Consider the following 20,187-nt stretch of genomic DNA (forward strand, 5'->3'; position numbering starts at 1 on the left):
CTAGGTCGTGTCGCATCTTCGGGAAATCATTGTCACCTTTCATAAGGACGAGTTAAACGATTCTAAAGTAGCGTCATACGGACGACGTCACAATGCACCATTCCAATTACATCGATGACGTCAAACAAGACTACTTGCATCTTGAATTGTCCTGAAACTAGTTCGCCATCCTGTATATCTACCATACCATATGTACATAAATATATGTAGGAAGCATGTACGAAAGTCGATATAAGTAACAACGTGATAAAATAAAAGAGAAAAGATGCTTGACGGAAAGATGCGTGACGCATCCTCGTATCCCCTTTGCCTTGTCAGTTTTTAATCTTCGTATATTCGAACAAGCAAAGTAACCAAATCATCATGGCACGTGCCAAATATTTCCGACAGCGGTATCTAACCACCCGCTTTTTTCGCCCCGGTTAAACATAATACTCTGAACGTGGCCCGGTGACTCGACAAGCTATATACGTACTTAATCGGTCAAAGCATATCAGTGTTCTTAAAAAAAAAGGGGAAAATCGAATTTTCGGAAAAGAAACGACAGTTGCATATTTTCAACGAAGAAAAGAATGTGGAAGGGGAGAAAGAGAGAAAAGGGAGTATCGATGAAATAAAAAAGAGCGTAATCATTTTTAAAGGAAACAATCGCCGATATCGATAGAGTAACGAGCGACGCGTGCCGTGTCACGTGTCCCCCGATGCTCGCTCAAACATTATACACGACATGGCGTGCGCAAAATAAGTCTCACCTAATTGCGACGGCTGTTCCATTAGAGATTAAACTTCAAACGAGACTCGGTCAGATTCGTTCGGTTAATTAAGACAGCTCTCCCAAGTATAACACCGTCTTTGTATTCCCTTCCTTTCGTTCGGAGAGAGAAAACCGACGATATCGTATATCCAACGATTACCGCCCTACCTTCTGCCTTCCCGAAAATCATCAATACGGCACCATTGTCGTTCGATCGCGTTATAATCGATCGAACAAAATTTCCTCGTGATTCGAGAAATTGCACAAACAAACGTGCCTCTCTGACAATAGGAAAGTACAAGGATAGAAGGGACAATAGGGAAATCTGTTTATTCGTTCAATGAGAGTCAAAAGTCGCAGTATCGAGGTTGTTTAACTACTTTTACTAACCTCGATATATTACGTAAATCCGAGAGAACCATTCTTAATCTGTTACTCTTCTTTTCACTATGTCACGTATTGCTCGAGTTTCATTACGTCAAATTCACTTGTCACAAATATTTATAGAATCGTGATTTTCGTCACGCGTTGATCCGTAATAAACCGAAAACAGAAATAGTCACTAACATCCGAGCGAATCATTTTCAGCGTGATAATAAACGATATTTCTTTCAACGACAAGTCAGCGAAACAACGATAAACTATCTGTCATACTTGTCGATACGAAGAGGAATAGAAAATTTGTATACCTGTGGAAAGGTAGAAGCGAACTTATGTACACCTGTACTGGTAACGTGGATGCGTACAAGGTCCAACTGTATAGCGGACGTGTGGATAAAGGAAAAATGGAAAAAAAGGAAAAATAGAAGCGTTGACCTTTTGGAACATGGAGTGTCCGTTCCGTGGGAAACGTCGCAATTCGATCCTCACACGCCTTGCTTCGCATTGATTTAGACGCTCAAATATCGATTGACCAATGCTAAAATACCAGCTCAAATTACATAAACAACCAAATGTACATCTACATTTTATTCGATATTATTTATAAATACTTTTTGTATTCTACGTACAGAGATTCAATGGAGAAAAATGATCACTTTAATTAGGGCATAAAATGTAAGTAACCTTCTGATACGAAATAAATTGGACCGATTCCTTCCTTTGAACATAACGAAAATATATTTATTTACATTCTGTGGTATGAATCGCGTTAAATGTAACAGCGCCATGTACAACAAACAGTTCAAGGGACTAGAAGAGGTTTGTGCAGTGTGTTCGCGTCGTATGGTATATTTCTCTTGTTTCCAGGTAATAACATTGGCACTGTTTTAACGCGAAGCTCATAGGGAAAGAAATCATGACAAAAATTGTAAAAATCGTTTCGAGTATGAATAATATCAAGCCGTGCCATTTCTTTCATCAACGCGTACAATTCAGCTTTATAATTCAAGTATGATTTACGTTTGGCGATCAACGTTGTTACACTCGACAACTGATGTATAAATTTTTCAGAAACCACTCTAGTTTCCAACTTGAATCTCGGTTCCATACACTTCCACAAGTATTTATAAAGACGATCGGTAATCCAGTATTGGGGACGGGGAAGCCGAGGGGCTCTGTACGCTCGCCCATTCACCAAAAAAGCCTTATGGACTTGTTTCATAGGACGTTGATTCTGCAATGTAGACTTCGTATTTTTCTCAATTTTCTTTATTTTTTCTTCCCGCAAAGGCAACTTCTTTTGAACTTCTTGCTTGTTTCTATCTATTTTCATACGAGCTATTTCTCGTTCCTTCACCCTCTCTAATTCTCGTTTTATTCCGTCTACTTTCTCTTTATCCCAAAACATTTGCAATGTTTTATCCGACATCAAAAAGTGCCTGATGCTTGTCTGGCCTTTTGGCTCCTCGCTATGTGTGTTTGTACACGTTTTGACCACCGTTGAATGTCGCGAAGGAGACGAAATTGCTTTTTTGGAAGGAGACAGAATTGCTTTTTTAGAAAGAGACGGAATTGCTTTTTTGGAAGGAGACGAAATTGCTTTTTTGGAAGGAGAAGACGGCAATCGAGAAAGATGTAGTGCTTCAGAGACCTTTGATGATTTCAGTGAATGTTCTGCTATTCCATTGGCTGTTGCATTTTCTCCTATTTTAATAGTACTTTCTTGATCTTCAAGTACAGTTTTAAATAAATTCTTCTTTGCATTCTTATTATTATTTGTTAACAACTTTGATTTCCATTTTAATATTTTATGATATGTGTCATCGTTATTGCTTTCCTTAGCGCTACTATGTACAGACAAACTACTACCTTCGAGTATTGTACTCTGTGCTTTTGGCATCGCAAAATGTATAGAATCATCCTCAAAATTTAATGCACACCGATTCGACTCTGTTTCGCTGGAAACTGATGTTTCGGTTGTTGCAGGAACTAAGTAGTTTGTTGCCATTTGTAACTCATTATTTTTATTCTTTGAAATATTAGACTTTAGTTTTGAAATATCATCAGTCTTTTGACTGTGATTCAAACTATATCCTTGTATCTTGTTTAATTGTTCAACGTTAGCAACTGTTTCGCTATTTGATGCAGAATTACTCTTAGAACTTTTTTTTCCACTTCTTTGCATAACTTTTAACTTAGTTGTCGTAGAATCATCTAAAACATTTGAAAAAACATTATCTTTGCTTTCTGTTACCTTAGAACGCGAAAGATATTTTCCTTTTGCAATTTTAGGTTCTTCGGATTCCGACGTTAGTATATTATTAGTCTTCTGTGCAATTCCTGGCGTAGTTGTCACAGAATCGTTTAATATATTCGAACCAATATTATCTTTGCTTTCTATTGCCTTAGAACGCAAGGGAAATTTCCTTTTTGCAATTTCAGGTTCTTCTTCAGATTCCGACGTTACTACATTATTATTTTTCTGTGTAACTTCTGACGTAGTTGTTATAGAATCGTCGAAAACATTCAAAAAAATATTATCTCTGCTTTGTTTTGCCTCTGAACGCAGAGGATGTCTCTTTTTTGCAATTTTCGGTTCTTCCTCTGATTCCGACGTTATTATATTATTACTTTTGTTTTTAACGTCTGACTTGGTTGTTACAGAATCGTTTAAAACGTTCAAAAAAATATTATCTTTGCTTTCTCTTGCCTTTGAACGCAAATGGTATTTGCTTTTTGCAATTTCAAGCTCTTCTTCAGATGCCGACGTTACTATATTACTATTTTTCTTTATAACTTCTGATCTAGTTGTCATAGAATCATTTAAGACATTCAAGAAAATATTGCCTTTGCTTCTTTTTGCCCTTAAATGCAAAAGATTTTTCTCTTTTGCAATTTTAGATCCTTCCTCGGATTCTGAAGTGACTACATTATTATTTTTCTTTTTAACATCTGACTTAGTTATTATAAAATCGTTTAAGACATTCGAGGAAATATTATGTTTGCTTTCTGTTGCCTTAGAGCGCAAGGGAAATTTCCTTTTTGCAATTTCAGGTTTTTCTTCAGATTCCGACGTTACTACATTATTATTTTTCTGTGTAACTTCTGACGTAGTTGTCATAGAATCATCTAAAACATTCAAAAAAATATTATCTCTGCTTTGTTTTGCCTTTGAACGCAGAGGATGTCTCTTTTTTGCAATTTCCGGTTCTTCCTCGGATTCCGACGTTATTACATTATTATTATCCTTTTTAACGTCTGACTTGGTTGTTACAGAATCATTTAAAACGTTCAAAAAAATATTATCCTTGCTTTTTCTTGCCTTTGAACGCAAATGATGCTTGCTTTTTGCAATTTCAAGTTCTTCTTCAGATTCTGACATCGGTACATTGTTAGCTGAATCTAATAAAATGTCATAATTAATAAAAAGTAGTTTTGTAACATATACTTCATAGATTAAAGGAACATACTTTTTTCTACGACATCTTCGTTTATTTTGGGAGAATTTGGAATACTTGAAACATCTAATATTTTCCACCATTCACCTGTAACCTGGCTTGTTTCTATTTGTGAATTAGAATCTAAATGACGACTAGTTTGATTTAAAATTTTCGAATCAGTTGATAGTTGCGTTAACGAAGTGTCTTCCAACTTTTTCCACCAGTATGGGTATTCTGAAATATAAACACTATAGTATGTATACTGTTTCATAATATAAATACCTAACCTAGACAAAGTTGTCAAGCGAATACATACCATCACCAAAAATATCCGTATCGGAATTTAAAATAGCAGAACTGTATCTAGACCGACGTTTGTTTAAACTTTTTCGTTTAGCCATTTTCAATAATATTTTAAATATTTGACATTTTTACAAAAACTATAATTTTCGCGTTATAATAACACTTAAAGTTCTATGATTCTTATTTATATCTTTCTTCTTATAAAGCTATTAATATCTGATAACTAAAGGTATAGTCCAAATAGCAAAATAAAATGATTAACCACTCTAAACATAAATTAGTACATTACATATATTTAATACAATTAGTACGAAACTACGAACACACATTTCTCCGTGTATATGTTTCTTTCTCACATAGAATGTGCGCTCTGTTCCTCGCGCATGTTTCTACCGCCAAAATAACCGAAACAAAAAATGTGCGTGTGGTTCGACCGTTTGACCGCTAAAGGCAACTCGTAGAGCGTACTTTTGGCTAAACTTTTTCCATGTTCATCAGCGATACCCCTATTCATCTCTGATTATAATAAATACACTAAATATAATGAACAATAAAATATATGCAAATAAAATCAAAATGTAATATATGGTGTTATTTTACGCTTTATTATTATATTTTCTTGTTATTGTTAAGCATAGTCATACATAATCATAGAAGTATAAGTATATCATACATATAAGATTATTAAATCAATCGCATTCAGAGTTACTAATTTCGGAGCATAAACGGAAAGTTTGTGTAAATTATGCTCTTGTACATGTAAAATTAGAAAACTTTCACATACAAAGTCTAAAGTTTATATACGCTTAATACAAACGTGAAATATGTATGTGAAGGTCACACGGTAATTCGCATTTTAAAATGATATTAACATAATGGAAATTTTCATAAATACTAATATCAGAAACCTTGTTTATAATACATACATAGATAAATGAAATAGGTACTTCTGTGTGATCAGCCTTAGATAAAAATCTCTTACTTTACTATATATTTATTTAGCTTTCGTAGATGAACGGGATCTAAGATTTTTCTTAGTCGCTTGGTCAACTTCTGGCAGATCGTCATCCTCGGACATGGCAGTTTTTTTTCCTAAACAAAAATCAATTTTGTACTTAAAATTAATGCTTTCAGTGTACGTTAACAATAGGAAAGTTCCTAAAGTCTTGTTTACCTTCTTTTTTCCTTGGCTTTTGTTTTGATTTCACTGTTGTTTGTACAGGAACTACATTTTCACGGGCACGCTTAAGTTGCCTCGAAATAAATACATAAGAAAGGTACGTTTGCAAGATAATGATATAGGTCAAAGCTGTAAATCTTATGACTGGAATATTAAAATTTCCAGTTGCGAAATTGAATACACTTTCAACTTGGCCTAAACCATACAAAAAGACTAACGTTGCAATAGGCAACGTTGCAACGCGTACGAAAACGTACATCGAGTTAGCAACGAGGAATGCCACTGTAACAAAATAATTGTAGAATATTACGAAAGAAGTAATTTTATATAAAACAGTATACCTAATGAAATTATACCCACTTTTTGTCACCTTTTCTTTTTTACCGACAAAATGTACAAGCCTAGCTCCATGAAGCATAGCATCTCCTATGTAATGTGGAACTAATAGTAAGATTCCTACTTGCTGGAAACTGTATAAAATAAGAAAGTATTAGAAAATAATAACTAATATTGTACACTACATAGAAAAATATGTATGTCATACTTAAAGATATAAGCTGCAACAGTGGAAAAGAATCCAATAGTTGCTTGTACAATTCGAGAAGGTATATCTTCCTTCTTTACTCTTTGAAAATATATTTCAGGATAACAATGCAACCAATAAGCAAGTTGGCAAATAAAGAACAATTTTGAGGAAAATGACATTGGCACAGGGTATTCCTTCCACAATAAAGTTATGTTTAATAACAAGTCCTCTCTAAAGGAATCATAAATTTATATTACATTTAATTATATAAAAAATAACTATATTTATATTTGATATAACAGACCTGATAATTATGTCTATACCCCATATAACAGATAGTATATAAAATAAAACAAGTTGACTGGATTCATTAAATTTGGCAAGTTTTACTTTACTAAGATGTAGACGTTTTGAAACTTTCTGAAAAAAGAAAATATAAATGTTAGTAACGGTTTTATTGAAAATATTTAGAATAAAGAAAATACAAATTAATGCATCTTACATCAAAAATATAATCTTGAAATACGGCGTGCATTACAATTGTTATCAAGAAAGAGAAAAATATAGCACATGCGTCTTTCCAACCAGTAGTATATTTCATTGGCATAGTCGGATCTTCAATATCTGAAGTTATATTGTGATGAATAGCAATAAATGTATATGCCCATGGTGATGTTACCTAAAAAATAATTTATAACTTATAATAGTGTATAAATAAGCGAACATTGTGTTAATCAAGAATATTATGTTAATATAACTTCACTTAAGCTCGATTTATTACATATATTCGTATTGGTTAATAAATAATGGCAATGGCAAATAACATATGGTTATCGAACTAACGATAATTGGAACTGTTATTAGGTATAAACTGTTCTTCGAACATAAAGTGAAATATATAAAAATAAAGAAAATCATCGCTAGCGAACTTTGAAAAATATGTATGGGTTAAATAAAAATATCATTGAAATTGAAGAAACTGAATACTGACCTGCAGCAATAAACCCGTTATGAAGATCATAGCCACACAAGAAACAATATCTCCATGATTTTGAATAATGAATTCATGACTGAATATAGGAGGGTTTTTATTTGAATTTTTGCGACCTTTTACTGCAACCATTATTTTCTAGGATTAAAAGCACCGTTCTTGTGACCACACGCGTCAACGACTTATTAAAAGTACCGTCAAATAATTCAACGTGTACTCAATTATACCAATACCTATATACATATACTATAGGCAACAACGCAACACGCGTCGTACCGGGAAAGCAATAAATTAAAGCATGCGACCAACATTGAACAATGTGGCGCTTTCTGTCTTTACTTGTTGGCACCACGTAAGTCAGGAAAATTTTGAAATATATAACTCGGTCAATATATTATACGGTATGCATGTATTTCTCATATTTTTGTGATATTAATTGAAAAATTAATTTTTTATGACATATAATGAAAATTATCTCAGTTAACAATATTTTATACATTATTATACGGATGTTCTATTGTTTGTAAGTGCGATGATCAGTCTAATCCAAGGATCAAAAATAACTGTTATATATATATATTTCTAAAACTTCTATGAAAAAAGATTATTGACTAATGATGAAGAGATAATTAAAAATTATTTATAAACAATATCCAATTTCCAATATATAATAAATTATTCACATGTGTATAAAATTGATGAATATAACAATAATATTAAATCATACGACAGGAAACATTATAAGATACACTTTATTAATAGTATTAGGTACATTTTTAGTGGTCACAATATTCTTATACATATTCCTATGCATTTATTGTTAAAACTATGCAATCACCACAAATATTTCGCGACACTTTAAATATTTATCTATAAATAAATATGTTAATAGTTATGTGACGGTAAAGAGAAAATACATATTTAACAATTCAATATTGAAACAAAATAATTTCTAGGTTTCATATATATTATGCCAGAGATAAACTGTAAAATTCATTGATCAACAATGAGTCGAAAATATACCTCTGTAATCGTAAAAATAATACTCTTCCAACGTTATATTTTCATTATATTATTAGTTAATCATAGTGGTATGATATTAACGCTTGTGTATTTGTACATTATATGTTTGTATTAGCATGCTTAGCAGTGGAACAATAATCTGTCTGCTCTGATGCACTTAAATGAACACATATGATATACGATCAAAATTCGGAATTTATACTTAAAGTTATATAAAATACATCTTGTGTCTGTGTGTGTTGTAACAGTTCTATTTTCATACACAAAAGCGGATCGATGTATTTATTTACACATGCTTTATAATATATTACTTTTGTTTATCCTTATACATTTTTACAATTTCCTTTATATCCGATATTTTTTTGATCATCCGCTCTTGTATTGATAACTGTTCAAATTTGAAGTGCAGATCCTCCATTGATTAGGCCATAATAAGTTTATATTTTTAACAATCATACGTAATATGCGAAGGCAATGTAAAGAGGATATCTTCAAGAATCATTATAACCCTTTGAGAGTGTTATCTTCACAGATACAGTTTCGTTTATATTGAATAATATTTTTTCTTTCATATGCTTGTCAACAAAATCTATTGTCTCAATATTTTGCTAAATCATTTGCATTTACAACAACAATTTTAAATAAACAACATGCATAATCCTCCCTAAAATATGCACGTAATTTTGCTGTATTAAACTAGTTTAGGATTCAGTGACAAATATAAATTAGATTATTTTATGTTATCTTCGTGAGATGTTGTTCTGTATCTCAAATAAAAATATTTCATATCCTGATCTGATTGTTGTTGACTTAGATGAACGTGTTTACATTTTAAAAATGGTAGTCAGAAATGTAGACGTTCTTTAATATTGCAACATTCTAAATCGAAACACGACTTGTATTTTATATTAAATGGACGTGTCAGTCAGTTCCTTGAAAATCTTCTTTATGTGTTTCTTGATTGTATCACCGAACTTTAATTAACATCACCTTATCAATTTTTTTAAAAGAGAAATAAATTCAATAAATACCATGATCGTTAACATTAAAAAAATTTACGATTCTAAAATTTTGTAGAAATTGTTTTTTTCTACATCCAAGAAAACAATTTCGAGTTTAATATCTGTACGACTTGTCGAGATGAATACACATGATAATACACGAGTATAATAATAACACGAATTAAATCTAAATATTTCTGTGGTCACAAGCCTTAAATCTTAGCAAAACCTTTTAATGTTATATGCAACCAGTAAGACTTAGGTCTTTAGTTTGCCCTAAGTATCGCTTGTCGTTGCAAATTATATTTTGAGGTAGACAAGTATATTCTTCAAATAGCTTTTCATAGCTATAGGTAAAGCTAAACCAAATGATAAGTTTTCATTTAAGAAAGATGCCACATTACGTTTAATTTTATATCTTAATAGACCACAAATATAGCCTAAATTTACTCGCAAGATCGTAAAGTAGCCATGAAAGCTGTAATTCGATTCTTAGTTCACATTGCAACCAACAGTATTGGAAAGGGTAGAATATAATACCCTCTAAAAGCGTTGCCATACTGATGAATTTCTGTTAAAGCTACAAGAAAAAATTAAGTGTCAAAAATTTCATGCATTTTTAACATTAATACGATTGCAATATAATTATTGTGAGTGGTATCGAGATTTTAAATAGACAAGGATAACAAATCTGATGCTAAATGTGTTAAAAATGTTCATAAAATCTAAGACTGGAAGCTATTGTACTCGAATGTCGCATTGAGAGATTAAAATCGTTAATTGTATTAATTTTTATCGTCATATTCGTATAGAATTATATTATCTTGTATGTTCCTTGACTATGTTATAATATTTCAACATTGTTTTACATTATATTAATAGGTACTTATATTTTCATTTGTTCTATTTTCAGGTGTATGTATATGTGTGTACGCGCGCACGCGCGTTCCGATGGCAATGACAATAAATACTTGTACATTCAGTACAAGAATGTAATTTTTTATTCTCATCAATGAAAATGCTCGTTACGATGTCACACTACCTGTTTCATTCTTTTATATTACTAAGATATAGTTTACCTTCATGTTTCAGGTACTATTTTTGTACCTCCTACTTCTGAATTTTAAGCCGCAATCAAAATATATAAATTCACTATTTTTTAAACAAAATATTAATCTATACTCTTGATTATGTCAATAATATGCAGTAATTTACTATTTATTAAGACAATTCACATTAAGGAGATTAAGTTATATTAGAGCGCATTTCACTATTGAGTAAACCAATCTATAAATGATAGGTATACAACATATGTGCATGTACACATTGCGATTTCATGTCAATCGCCAAAATAGTTAATCTATACTAAATCTCATAGAATATTAAATTTTACGATTGTGTATCTGAAGTTCCACTTTTTTTTCTCCCGCAAATAACAACGGAAAATAATTATTATAACGCCATACAATACTGTTTAACAAAATCTACAATTAACACTGCATATTTATGGAACATTACCTTTCATCACATACATGTAATTTATACAAGAGGATCGTTATCAAGATCCATTTCTTCTACAGTGATATAAAGTCCTTCTTCCTCATATGTAGACTCATGTTTTGCTAAAACTTTGAGTAATGGCCGCAATTTCATCCACCACTGATATGTCGGAATGCGGTGTCTGAAAATTTTACGAAACGTAAGTACACATTTCCGATGAAAATCAACTGCGATGCATTCCCGTTACTTACTCGAAATCCGTAACTTCAATAAGTTCTGTAAACGGCGTAAATCTATACTGTCTTCGCACAATACCAATCATAACTGCACTATCAGCATCCATCGCCGTTACCTTACTGCCATCGTTACTATATTTTTTTAATTGTTCGCTAAACCACTCAACTGCCTTAGACCCCATTTTTGTGCCCAAATTGCGATCAAATGGAGTCGGTGAACCACCTTGTTGCATGTGACCTATAAAAAATTTTGTAACTTGAGATCTATTGTTATTTAAAATATAAGATAGTATCAATTGTTAAACATATACCAATAATGTTCATTCTACAGCTAAATAGACCCTTTCCTTCTTCGCTAAAAAGTCTCTGCATAAAATCTGTATTATAATTCAAGTTAGCATTTTCATTTCTCAAAATAAGACCTCTCTGTACACCTTCAGACATTTTTGCTGCCATCGCAATGACATCTTGATTTAAGTCTTTAATATTAAACTTCTCTTCGAAAATATATGCTGCGTCAGCACCTCCGGCTAATCCAGCGACCGTAGCTAAATAACCGCAATATCCACCCATAGTTTCAATAATAAATACTCGACGCTTTGTACCTTGCGCCGATTGACGAATTCGATCACAGATCTAAGAATAACACAGATACACTTGACTAAATGAAATATACCAATTGCTGTATTATAAAATAATATATACACAACGTAAAAAATTCTACCTCTGTAATTTCATTTAAAGCAGTGTCACAACCTAATGAAAACTCGGTTCCTGGAACGTTATTGCTAATAGTCGCTGGAATCATAGCAATAGGAATTCGAAATTCTTCATACTTGTCCCTAGCTTTGAAAAAGGTAAGTCCTGTTTGATAACCCTTTTAGAAAAACAGCAACAATAACACATTATAATAGTAAGCAAAATTCTGAAAGACAGTGTATGAATTACTTTAACCCTGCAGAGATCGCGGTTAATCTGATAGATACATATGGAATTTGTTGAAAAATATTCTTAAAAAGGCATATCGTAAATCTTGCTGACAAAGAATAGCTATTATATAATAGATTAAATCTGTATATGTGTGTCATAGGAATATGTTATTTCCGTGAGAAATTTCTATATTTCAAACGTACTAATATTATTCGTGACGAATGTTTTTGGATTCTTACGCGTCCATCAATGAAGAATTCTAATTAGCTTATATAATTTTTACTTTTCTTATCCTTATTACTATGAATGTTTAATATCTATACTAGGTTTAATAATTATTAATAGTATCTGTTTTAATAAAATGAAATTTGTAATAATTTTTATATAAAAATCGGCACTGCAACACGGATTAAAGTCATTAACAATAAATACACCGCGATCTATGACGGAATTATTATAACCGAGATCTTCACAGAATTAAAGAACCATTACCTCAAACCCTCCTATGATGAGCAAAGCTTGAATTCCATATTCTTTAAGTCTCTGAGCAATTTGAGGCAACTGCTCCTCTTTGGGTGGAGCACGTTTAGTTCCTAAATAAGCACCACCTTGTGCTACCCAACCAGTGACAGAAGGCCAATCCATCAATTTAAATTTTCCACCCATAAGGCCCATTATTCCGTCGCAAATACCATATACCTAGAAGTTTGTAACATGAGATCTTGTATTACTATATAAGGATGTACTCATTTTTAAGACGATACCTTATCACCTCGATATATACAGTTCCGAACGAAAGAACGCACCGCAGCATTCATACCACAAGAAGGTGAACCAATATGCATCACACCTAACGTATAGTGTTGCTGTAATAAAATTTGGCGTTAATATTGTGGGGATATTTGATGTCGATTCATGCAGCGTGCACATAAAAAACAAATGCATTCTGCAATTTAACATAATGTTTGATATCAAGACTTTTAGTATGCTTGTGGTTTCTCTTATTCTAGCAGAAATACTTGTTACAGGTTATAACAATGTTATATTTGTTTAGTAATAAAAGAAATAAAAGAAATAAAAGAAATAAAAGAAATAAAAGAAATAAAAGAAATAAAAGAAAAGAAACAGACAAAAGAGAACAAAAATAACATCAAGATTTAGAAGTTAGTTAACTCACTTGTCCACATAAAGTGAATTGCTAATTTAGAAGGAATAGATGAGACTGTTAGAAAGGCTATTTTATGATGCATTAAAATTTAATATTCAGCAAAAATATATACACTTATACTTTCTTCTCTCAAAACAAATTTACCTTTTTTAATATCGGGCCATTACTTTCCTGAAGCAGCATTAAATAAAAGATATAATATAGGCAAATCTTCACTTTTTATATATTCTAGATACCAGAACTAAAAACCTTCACATGTTTTTTGTATGATTCATTATGTAAGATGTTCCGCAGTCGTGGTACAACAGAAAGAAAATAATTCGAAACGAATTTTCATGAATAGTGAACATTCAGTAATGAATATTCAGACTTGATTTTCGAAACGAAACTTCATATGGAAAATCTTTATTCTATACTTTAAATTATTTGGACATCAGGAATCGTCTCTTTTTCGATCATACCATGATTTCGGAAACAACCTGTATATTTATTCAACTGATTTCATATTTATTATTTTAATAATCTTATATGTTTGATAGAAGGCTTTAGGTTCATATCAATCTTTATATTATATGCAAAATTGCAACATACCTTACTAGGGTCGTGATCTACAGGTGCTTTCAAACGGGTTAACATTTTATATGTATCCAAATTACGAGCAAATCCCCTAAAAATATTTACAAAATGTAATATAATTAAAGTTTTATTTCAGTATGTAGTATGGATAACATACTTTCCACGAAGTTTAACAGCAAGTTCCCAATTTTTATCAGCCATAGCTTGTGCTACTGCTTTAGTACGACGAACGCACTCCATAAGAGGTAATCTAACAGCTTGATTGCCATCCAGTGTAACAACACATGCTTCAGTATCTGGTGTCGCTTCCATCAATGCCATTACTGCTTCTGCTCCCATTCGACAACCCTATAAGTTATTACCAAATTAATCTAATACTTTTGTCTTTAATATGTTATTGGAAAAGAACATCATGATATTGTATATACTTATATAATAACTAACCAGAACTCTATCGAAAGCTGATGGATTACCACCTCTTTGAACATGACCAAGAACTGTAATCCTTGTGTCTTGTTGCAGTTTGTCTACAACAACTTTATGAACCTTCTCAGCAGTAATTGGTTGGCCGTTTCTATCTATTGCACCTTCTGCCACAATAATAATGTTAAGTCGTTGTCCTGTGAGTCTTTCCTAAAAAATATATTTTAAATTTTTATAATCTTACACAATACGTATACGTAAGACAAATTGAAAGTTACATAGATAAGTGCAAAGATCGTTTACAAAAAAAATTTAGTTCGAAAGAAATTAAATTGTAGGCGAAAGAAAAGATAATAATATAGAAATTAATGACATTAATGTTCCAATTTATCTTCTATAAACATGCCAAACATTTAATTAGTTAATTTTGGAAATAATTAAACGTTACACATGGAACATGGAACTCTCTGAAAGAACATATTGTAACTATAATAAGCTTACCATTACAAGCAAATAAACTAAACTAAGATTAAAATATCTATAATATTCCTCTTCTTACTCATGAAACAGCATAGCAGCAAACAGCAAACAAGAGCATAAATTTAAAGCAAGGAGTCATTCTGTGATATTACAAGCAATGAGAAAATTAAATAGCTTTATAGAACTGTTTAAAAAATAAAAAAAAAAGATGTGCAGACCTGTAATAGCTTTTTGCACAGCTTGTTTGGCCAATCCTGTTCAGGTGGCCACTCTGGGATGAACACATAATCAGCTTCGGAACATATGGCTGCCACTAGAGCCAGGTAACTGTAATAGTATGTTATAAAAGCCAACTAAAAATATTACATTACATATATAACACAGTAACTATAATATAGTGAAATGGCCAGGTCCAATTTAAACTACTAATATAAATGTGAAGATAAATAAAGAAAAATGTTACTGTTAAAACATTACAAAAATATAATATTGCAAAAAGTTTAAAATCTTGTTTAGTATTGGTAACAAACTTTTAAAACTGAGAGAAATTTATAATATAAATGACCAAAAACTAATATATTCCTATTCTTCTTGATAATTTAACTATTTTGACGAAGGAGCAGACACACGTTTAATATGAATAAAAATGAACTCAATACAATATAATCTGGCTAATAAATTTAATATTATAGGAAAGCATGATTCATTAAAGACAGTATAATGATTGATCAAGGACGTGCCTGTTGCACAGCTTTGCAAAGTTCCTCAACCCAATCACCTGACGGCGGTACTTCAGGTATAAAGCAATAGCATGCTTCAGAAGATAAACTTGAAGCTAACGTCAGATACCTGAAAGACCTTTATTTTTTCATTATATTCACACTACCTTGAATTACTTTATTAGGACTTGTCCCTATCCTTACATTAAAAAGTTATTACAAACGAAATTTTTGGTTCTTTTAATATTCTGCTTAACTGTAAGAAGGTGAGAAGGAATATGTGTAACACTGACAACAGAATTAAGCAATTAAAAATACATGAAAGATGACAACACAAATTATTGAATTTGTTAAACTAAATTAAGGGAGAAATAACACTGTAACAAAAAATTTAGAAAATTCCTAAACAACGTGCCTGCTCCAATTTTCTACATAATTTATCAGGCCAGTCAACAGGAGGCGGTGATTCCGGACAGAAAACAAAGTCTGCCTCTGCTGCTAAAGCACCCACAATTGCCAAATACCTATCCAAAAGGTTGTCACATTTGTAAGAAATAGTATGAAAACAGATATCCTTCAATTTATAAAATATTGTGATTGAGTATTTTTAGTGCTAAAATACTAAATTCTTTCGAAATACTAAATAACCAACTATTTTTTTTATTTATTTAAGAAACGAAAATTCTTAGCATTTCACCAATAAAGCATAATGATCAACTTACCCGCAATGTCGACCCATAACTTCCATTATGAATGTTCTTTGATGAGAATATGCAGTACTAACAATAGCATCAATACTCTCAATAATACGATGTAATGCTGAATCGGTACCAATAGTCATGTCTGTCCCACAAAAATCATTATCGATAGAACCTACCATACCAGCAATATGTAAATGTTGGTATTTTTCTGCTTGTTCTGAAGTAATTTCACCTAAAGAAACAGCATCTTAGTAAAGTATACATAAAAATATAATATTACAATAAAAATATCGGTTTTTTATTTACCTGCTGCAGCTAATTCTTTTAATAGATCTGACCATTCCTCTTTAAATAAATTTGCACCAGTAAGCGAACCATCACCACCTATTACAACCAAGTTAGCTATTCCACGAGTTACTAAATTTTTTGCAGCTTTTCTACGACCAGCACGTTCCCTAAAGTCTTTGCAACGAGCAGATCCTATTACTGTACCACCCTAAAGCACATAATTATAATAGTTTGAATGAAGCTGCAATAAAAGCATGACAAACAAAATACATACTTTATGAATGATACAAGAGACAGATGACCAATTAGCTTCTACAATATTATTTCCACCATCGACCATACCCTGATAGCCTTCATTGATGAAAAAAACTTTACAACCTAGGTAAATACCCATTCTAACAACTGCTCGAACTGCTGCATTCATTCCTAATGAATAAGTTTTATTATTAAAATTTAAGTAATAAAATATTAATTAATATGTATTCCTATTTTTTAATTGATCTTTTACCTTGAGAGTCACCTCCACTAGTAAAGACTGCAAGGCCTTTACCTTTATGACTACCAGGTTTTATGAACCTCTGTGCTGCTACTTCTTCTGCCATCTTTGCTGCAGGATACCAAGTATATCCCTGTAATATAACTTTTTTTGTAACTTTTTAGATAAAGAATTCACTTTATTCCTTTATTTAATAATATAGTAAGTGCTTATGATAACTTATTTTATAGATAGATATTAATCAATGTGCTTCTTTCGTTATTATTACAAAAACAAAATTGTCTCTTTTTTTCTAATAATCAGATCACGATCTTCCTCATTGTCATAACAGAAATATAGAGGAATATTTAATAGTAAATCAAAATATTTTCTTATAAGCAACCATTTCAATTTTGTATCAATCTAATACAAAAGCACAAAGAATATATGGAAGAAGAATGTGTTATATCCACCAAGTTTTCAACTCACTTGTAGAGGAATTTTTGGTTCCTTTTGAATATCAAATAATATTGAACTTTTATCAATATTATTTTCTGTTATGCTCGGAACTGAGGCACATGCCGTACAAAAATTAATTTTATCTTTTAGGAAGTTATGTTCTTTGTCATCTGATAAAAAGATTTATATTATTTTTCAAAATTATTATTATTTATGTTCTAATAACAAAATAGATTCTATACTTAATACATATTACTTAGTTTTGGGATTGGAACATGAGAAGAAGTAACTTCTTCCTTTGACTCTTTTGTTGTGCAAACACATATTTCATCATATTTTATGGACATTATATTATACAAGTGAACATACAAGAAATTTAAACAGACATTAAGAAATAAATTCTTATGCCCTGCATAATATATGTAACCTAAAATAATAAACACTATTTACACTATAAATCAACTCTATTCTTTGTCATAACATGAACATAGTAGCATCCCATTCATTTTCAGGAATTCATTACAAACATTTGTGTGACAATCATTGTTTATGCATGTATGAAATACACTTTTCATATTACAGTATACTGTAATAGCCTTTCCTGTATGAGCATACATTGCACAAAAATTAACGCGCAATGACAAAGTAAATAATAAATATAATATAAAATAACAACATCGAATTTTCGTCGAATAACAACTTATTTCACATGAGATAGTAATTAATCAAGGGCGAAAAATGAAAAGTGTAATGAATACACGAACAATGTTAAAGAACGTTACAACACGAAACATCTTCAGCAGTCCTTCGTATTTTAAAATAAGATAGCATGTGTTCAAAGAATCAATGGAATCTAGCACAGTCTCAATCTGTCGTGCATCAAAACATCGGAATAACGATGTTAATACTGAGTATAGGATAGATCATTGGGATTACTTCATTTGCATTTGCAAGGTAAAATTAATATATAAAAAAACGTCAAACTAATTTAAAAAATATATAGACTGATGAGCAGCAAAGCAGATAAATTTATTAAAAAATTGAATAATAGTCTATTGTAATGTGTATACAAGATAACGTCACTTTGTCACTGACAATTAGTCATTTAGTTATTTATTATCTATAAAAAGTACCTTTATATGTGTATATGTAAAGAAAATTAAATAATTTTCAACTCACCGAACAAATATATGTCTAGTTACCAATAAAGATTAGAATGTAGACAGTTCTTGTCTGATTTTAAAATTTCCTATACTTGTAGACTTACAACGCTCTGACTGAACATCAGACACCGCTCTCGCGTCTTGAGTCCAACTAAAACTGAAGGTGACCTTTACGTGTGCTTCAGCACGAAGTCTCCCACCAGTAATATTTGCTATCCAGCTCTCGCCCCTCCGCCTATGTAAAATTAAATTTAGGAAGTGGCCGTAGATGGTGCTAGTGATACATAGACAGCCAATACGATATTTCCTTGCCGCTGTATTTATTTTACGAAAACTATTTTAAATTCTGCTTACTAAAAATTTATATAATTTTGCCTGCTCTATTTTTTGTTGGAAGAAAACTAATTTCTATATATTCTGCTATATGCTACATGCAAAGATTGATAAATTCTACAAAAAAAACTTCCTACGTATTCATTATTTTGATCATACATATAAAACAGCAAAACATCTTGACTTAACCTATGGATTCAATCATCATTTTCACTAAATAGTTATTGACATACGACCTTTCAAAGACAATGTAATTCATTCTAATAATAATCTGAGATAAAATGAACTTTGCACGTCATAAATAACAATATATAAATATGTACTTTTACGGCTCCTTTACGAATGTGGTTTGACATTTAGTTATTTTTATTTTCAATCGTGTCACTGAAAAGAACAGAAGCTCAAAAATACCATCTATTTGCTTTTGCTTTAACAAATCAAAATTTCATCAACTACTAATAGAAAAGTTTTATGGCGTCTTGTGTATATATACATGTATGTAGATTGATCTATGATCAGATTATTAAGTAACGAATTTTTATCTCTAAAGAAAGAAATTAGTAACAGTGCCGAAAAAAATTATACGTGACAATGTCAATATTATTACAAATTTAAGGTGTAATAAGATATCCTTATACGACATATGAAAAGAATATCTTTGGATTTTAGCGATAAATTTCATCAAAACTGATCATTCTTTAAAAAATCAACTGTAATTGATCCGCCGGATTTTCAAACAAATTATTTCAGTTGTTTCTACATTTTATCAACAAATCAATTTTTTGTTTTACTTCTTTCGTAAATTTTATTACCTGCTGTTACTTTAATCCAATTTCGTTGGTTTTTTATCTCCAGCAATTATGTAAAGATCTGGATAACAGCCCTATGAGCAAAAAATAGTACGCAACTAAACTAAGCACTTTGCAAGTACTCGTTATATGCACTTCGTTATCCTGCCCTATGACTTCATATTTTTAGTACAGAGCACGATGGAACAAAAAATGTTATATCGAAATATCGTGAACTACTATTAGACCGATTCGATCTTATATAATCGGTTGCATTGGAAAAAAGAGAAAAAAAAAGAAAACTAAACGACAAAGAAATAAAGAGAATCTAGATATTTGAAGAAAATAG

At 31.2% G+C, this 20,187-nt stretch overlaps 2 protein-coding genes across 10 annotated transcripts; both read right to left on the bottom strand.

The window, feature by feature from the left end:
- Positions 1–1,850: 1,850 nt before the first annotated feature.
- On the bottom strand, positions 1,851–7,882 carry LOC117158410 (uncharacterized). The gene is made up of 10 exons (XM_033337268.2): positions 7,576–7,882; positions 7,087–7,263; positions 6,889–7,004; positions 6,603–6,815; positions 6,419–6,528; positions 6,053–6,340; positions 5,876–5,970; positions 4,892–4,994; positions 4,606–4,809; positions 1,851–4,537 (listed from the first exon to the last, which is right to left on the bottom strand). Exons 1-10 carry the CDS (start codon positions 7,705–7,707, stop codon positions 1,938–1,940), a joined length of 4,038 nt encoding a protein of 1,345 aa, XP_033193159.2. The 5' UTR covers positions 7,708–7,882; the 3' UTR covers positions 1,851–1,937.
- A 427-nt stretch (positions 7,883–8,309) lies between these two features.
- Pfk (ATP-dependent 6-phosphofructokinase) lies at positions 8,310–18,903 on the bottom strand. Of its 9 annotated transcripts, XM_076618752.1 has the most exons (20): positions 18,734–18,901; positions 17,811–17,981; positions 17,585–17,724; positions 17,129–17,249; positions 16,895–17,046; positions 16,639–16,828; positions 16,354–16,564; positions 15,131–15,239; positions 14,454–14,642; positions 14,167–14,357; positions 14,025–14,100; positions 13,578–13,604; positions 13,443–13,463; positions 13,030–13,131; positions 12,758–12,964; positions 12,060–12,212; positions 11,647–11,971; positions 11,351–11,573; positions 11,118–11,280; positions 8,310–10,179 (listed from the first exon to the last, which is right to left on the bottom strand). In XM_076618752.1, exons 2-19 carry the CDS (start codon positions 17,899–17,901, stop codon positions 11,139–11,141), a joined length of 2,670 nt encoding a protein of 889 aa, XP_076474867.1. In that variant the 5' UTR covers positions 17,902–17,981; positions 18,734–18,901; the 3' UTR covers positions 8,310–10,179; positions 11,118–11,138. The 9 variants fall into 9 exon arrangements, with proteins under 9 accessions (XP_076474867.1, XP_033193154.2, XP_076474866.1 ...); XM_033337263.2 differs by lacking the exon at positions 15,131–15,239 and adding an exon at positions 16,047–16,155 and having other exon boundaries at positions 8,310–11,280; positions 18,734–18,903; XM_076618751.1 differs by having other exon boundaries at positions 8,310–11,280.
- Positions 18,904–20,187: the final 1,284 nt, after the last annotated feature.

Source organism: Bombus vancouverensis, chromosome 5 (genome assembly GCF_051014615.1).
Source record: "Bombus vancouverensis nearcticus chromosome 5, iyBomVanc1_principal, whole genome shotgun sequence".
Classification (NCBI taxonomy): domain Eukaryota; kingdom Metazoa; phylum Arthropoda; class Insecta; order Hymenoptera; family Apidae; genus Bombus; species Bombus vancouverensis.

What these genes read in the sequence shown, in the direction of transcription:
- Pfk (XM_033337263.2), bottom strand. Translation starts at nt 17,901, where the DNA reads ATGTCCATAAAATATGATGAAATATGTGTTTGCACAACAAAAGAGTCA. An exon ending in AACCAAAAATTCCTCTACAA is followed by an intron (nt 17,250 to 17,584) that starts GTGAGTTGAAAA and finishes GTTATATTACAG; the next exon opens with GGATATACTTGGTATCCTGC. An exon ending in CTGTAGAATGAACATTATTG is followed by an intron (nt 11,574 to 11,646) that starts GTATATGTTTAA and finishes AATTTTTTATAG; the next exon opens with GTCACATGCAACAAGGTGGT.
- LOC117158410 (XM_033337268.2), bottom strand. Translation starts at nt 7,707, where the DNA reads ATGGTTGCAGTAAAAGGTCGCAAAAATTCAAATAAAAACCCTCCTATA. An exon ending in TTCAAGATTATATTTTTGAT is followed by an intron (nt 7,005 to 7,086) that starts GTAAGATGCATT and finishes TTCTTTTTTCAG; the next exon opens with AAAGTTTCAAAACGTCTACA. An exon ending in GGTATAGACATAATTATCAG is followed by an intron (nt 6,816 to 6,888) that starts GTCTGTTATATC and finishes TGATTCCTTTAG; the next exon opens with AGAGGACTTGTTATTAAACA.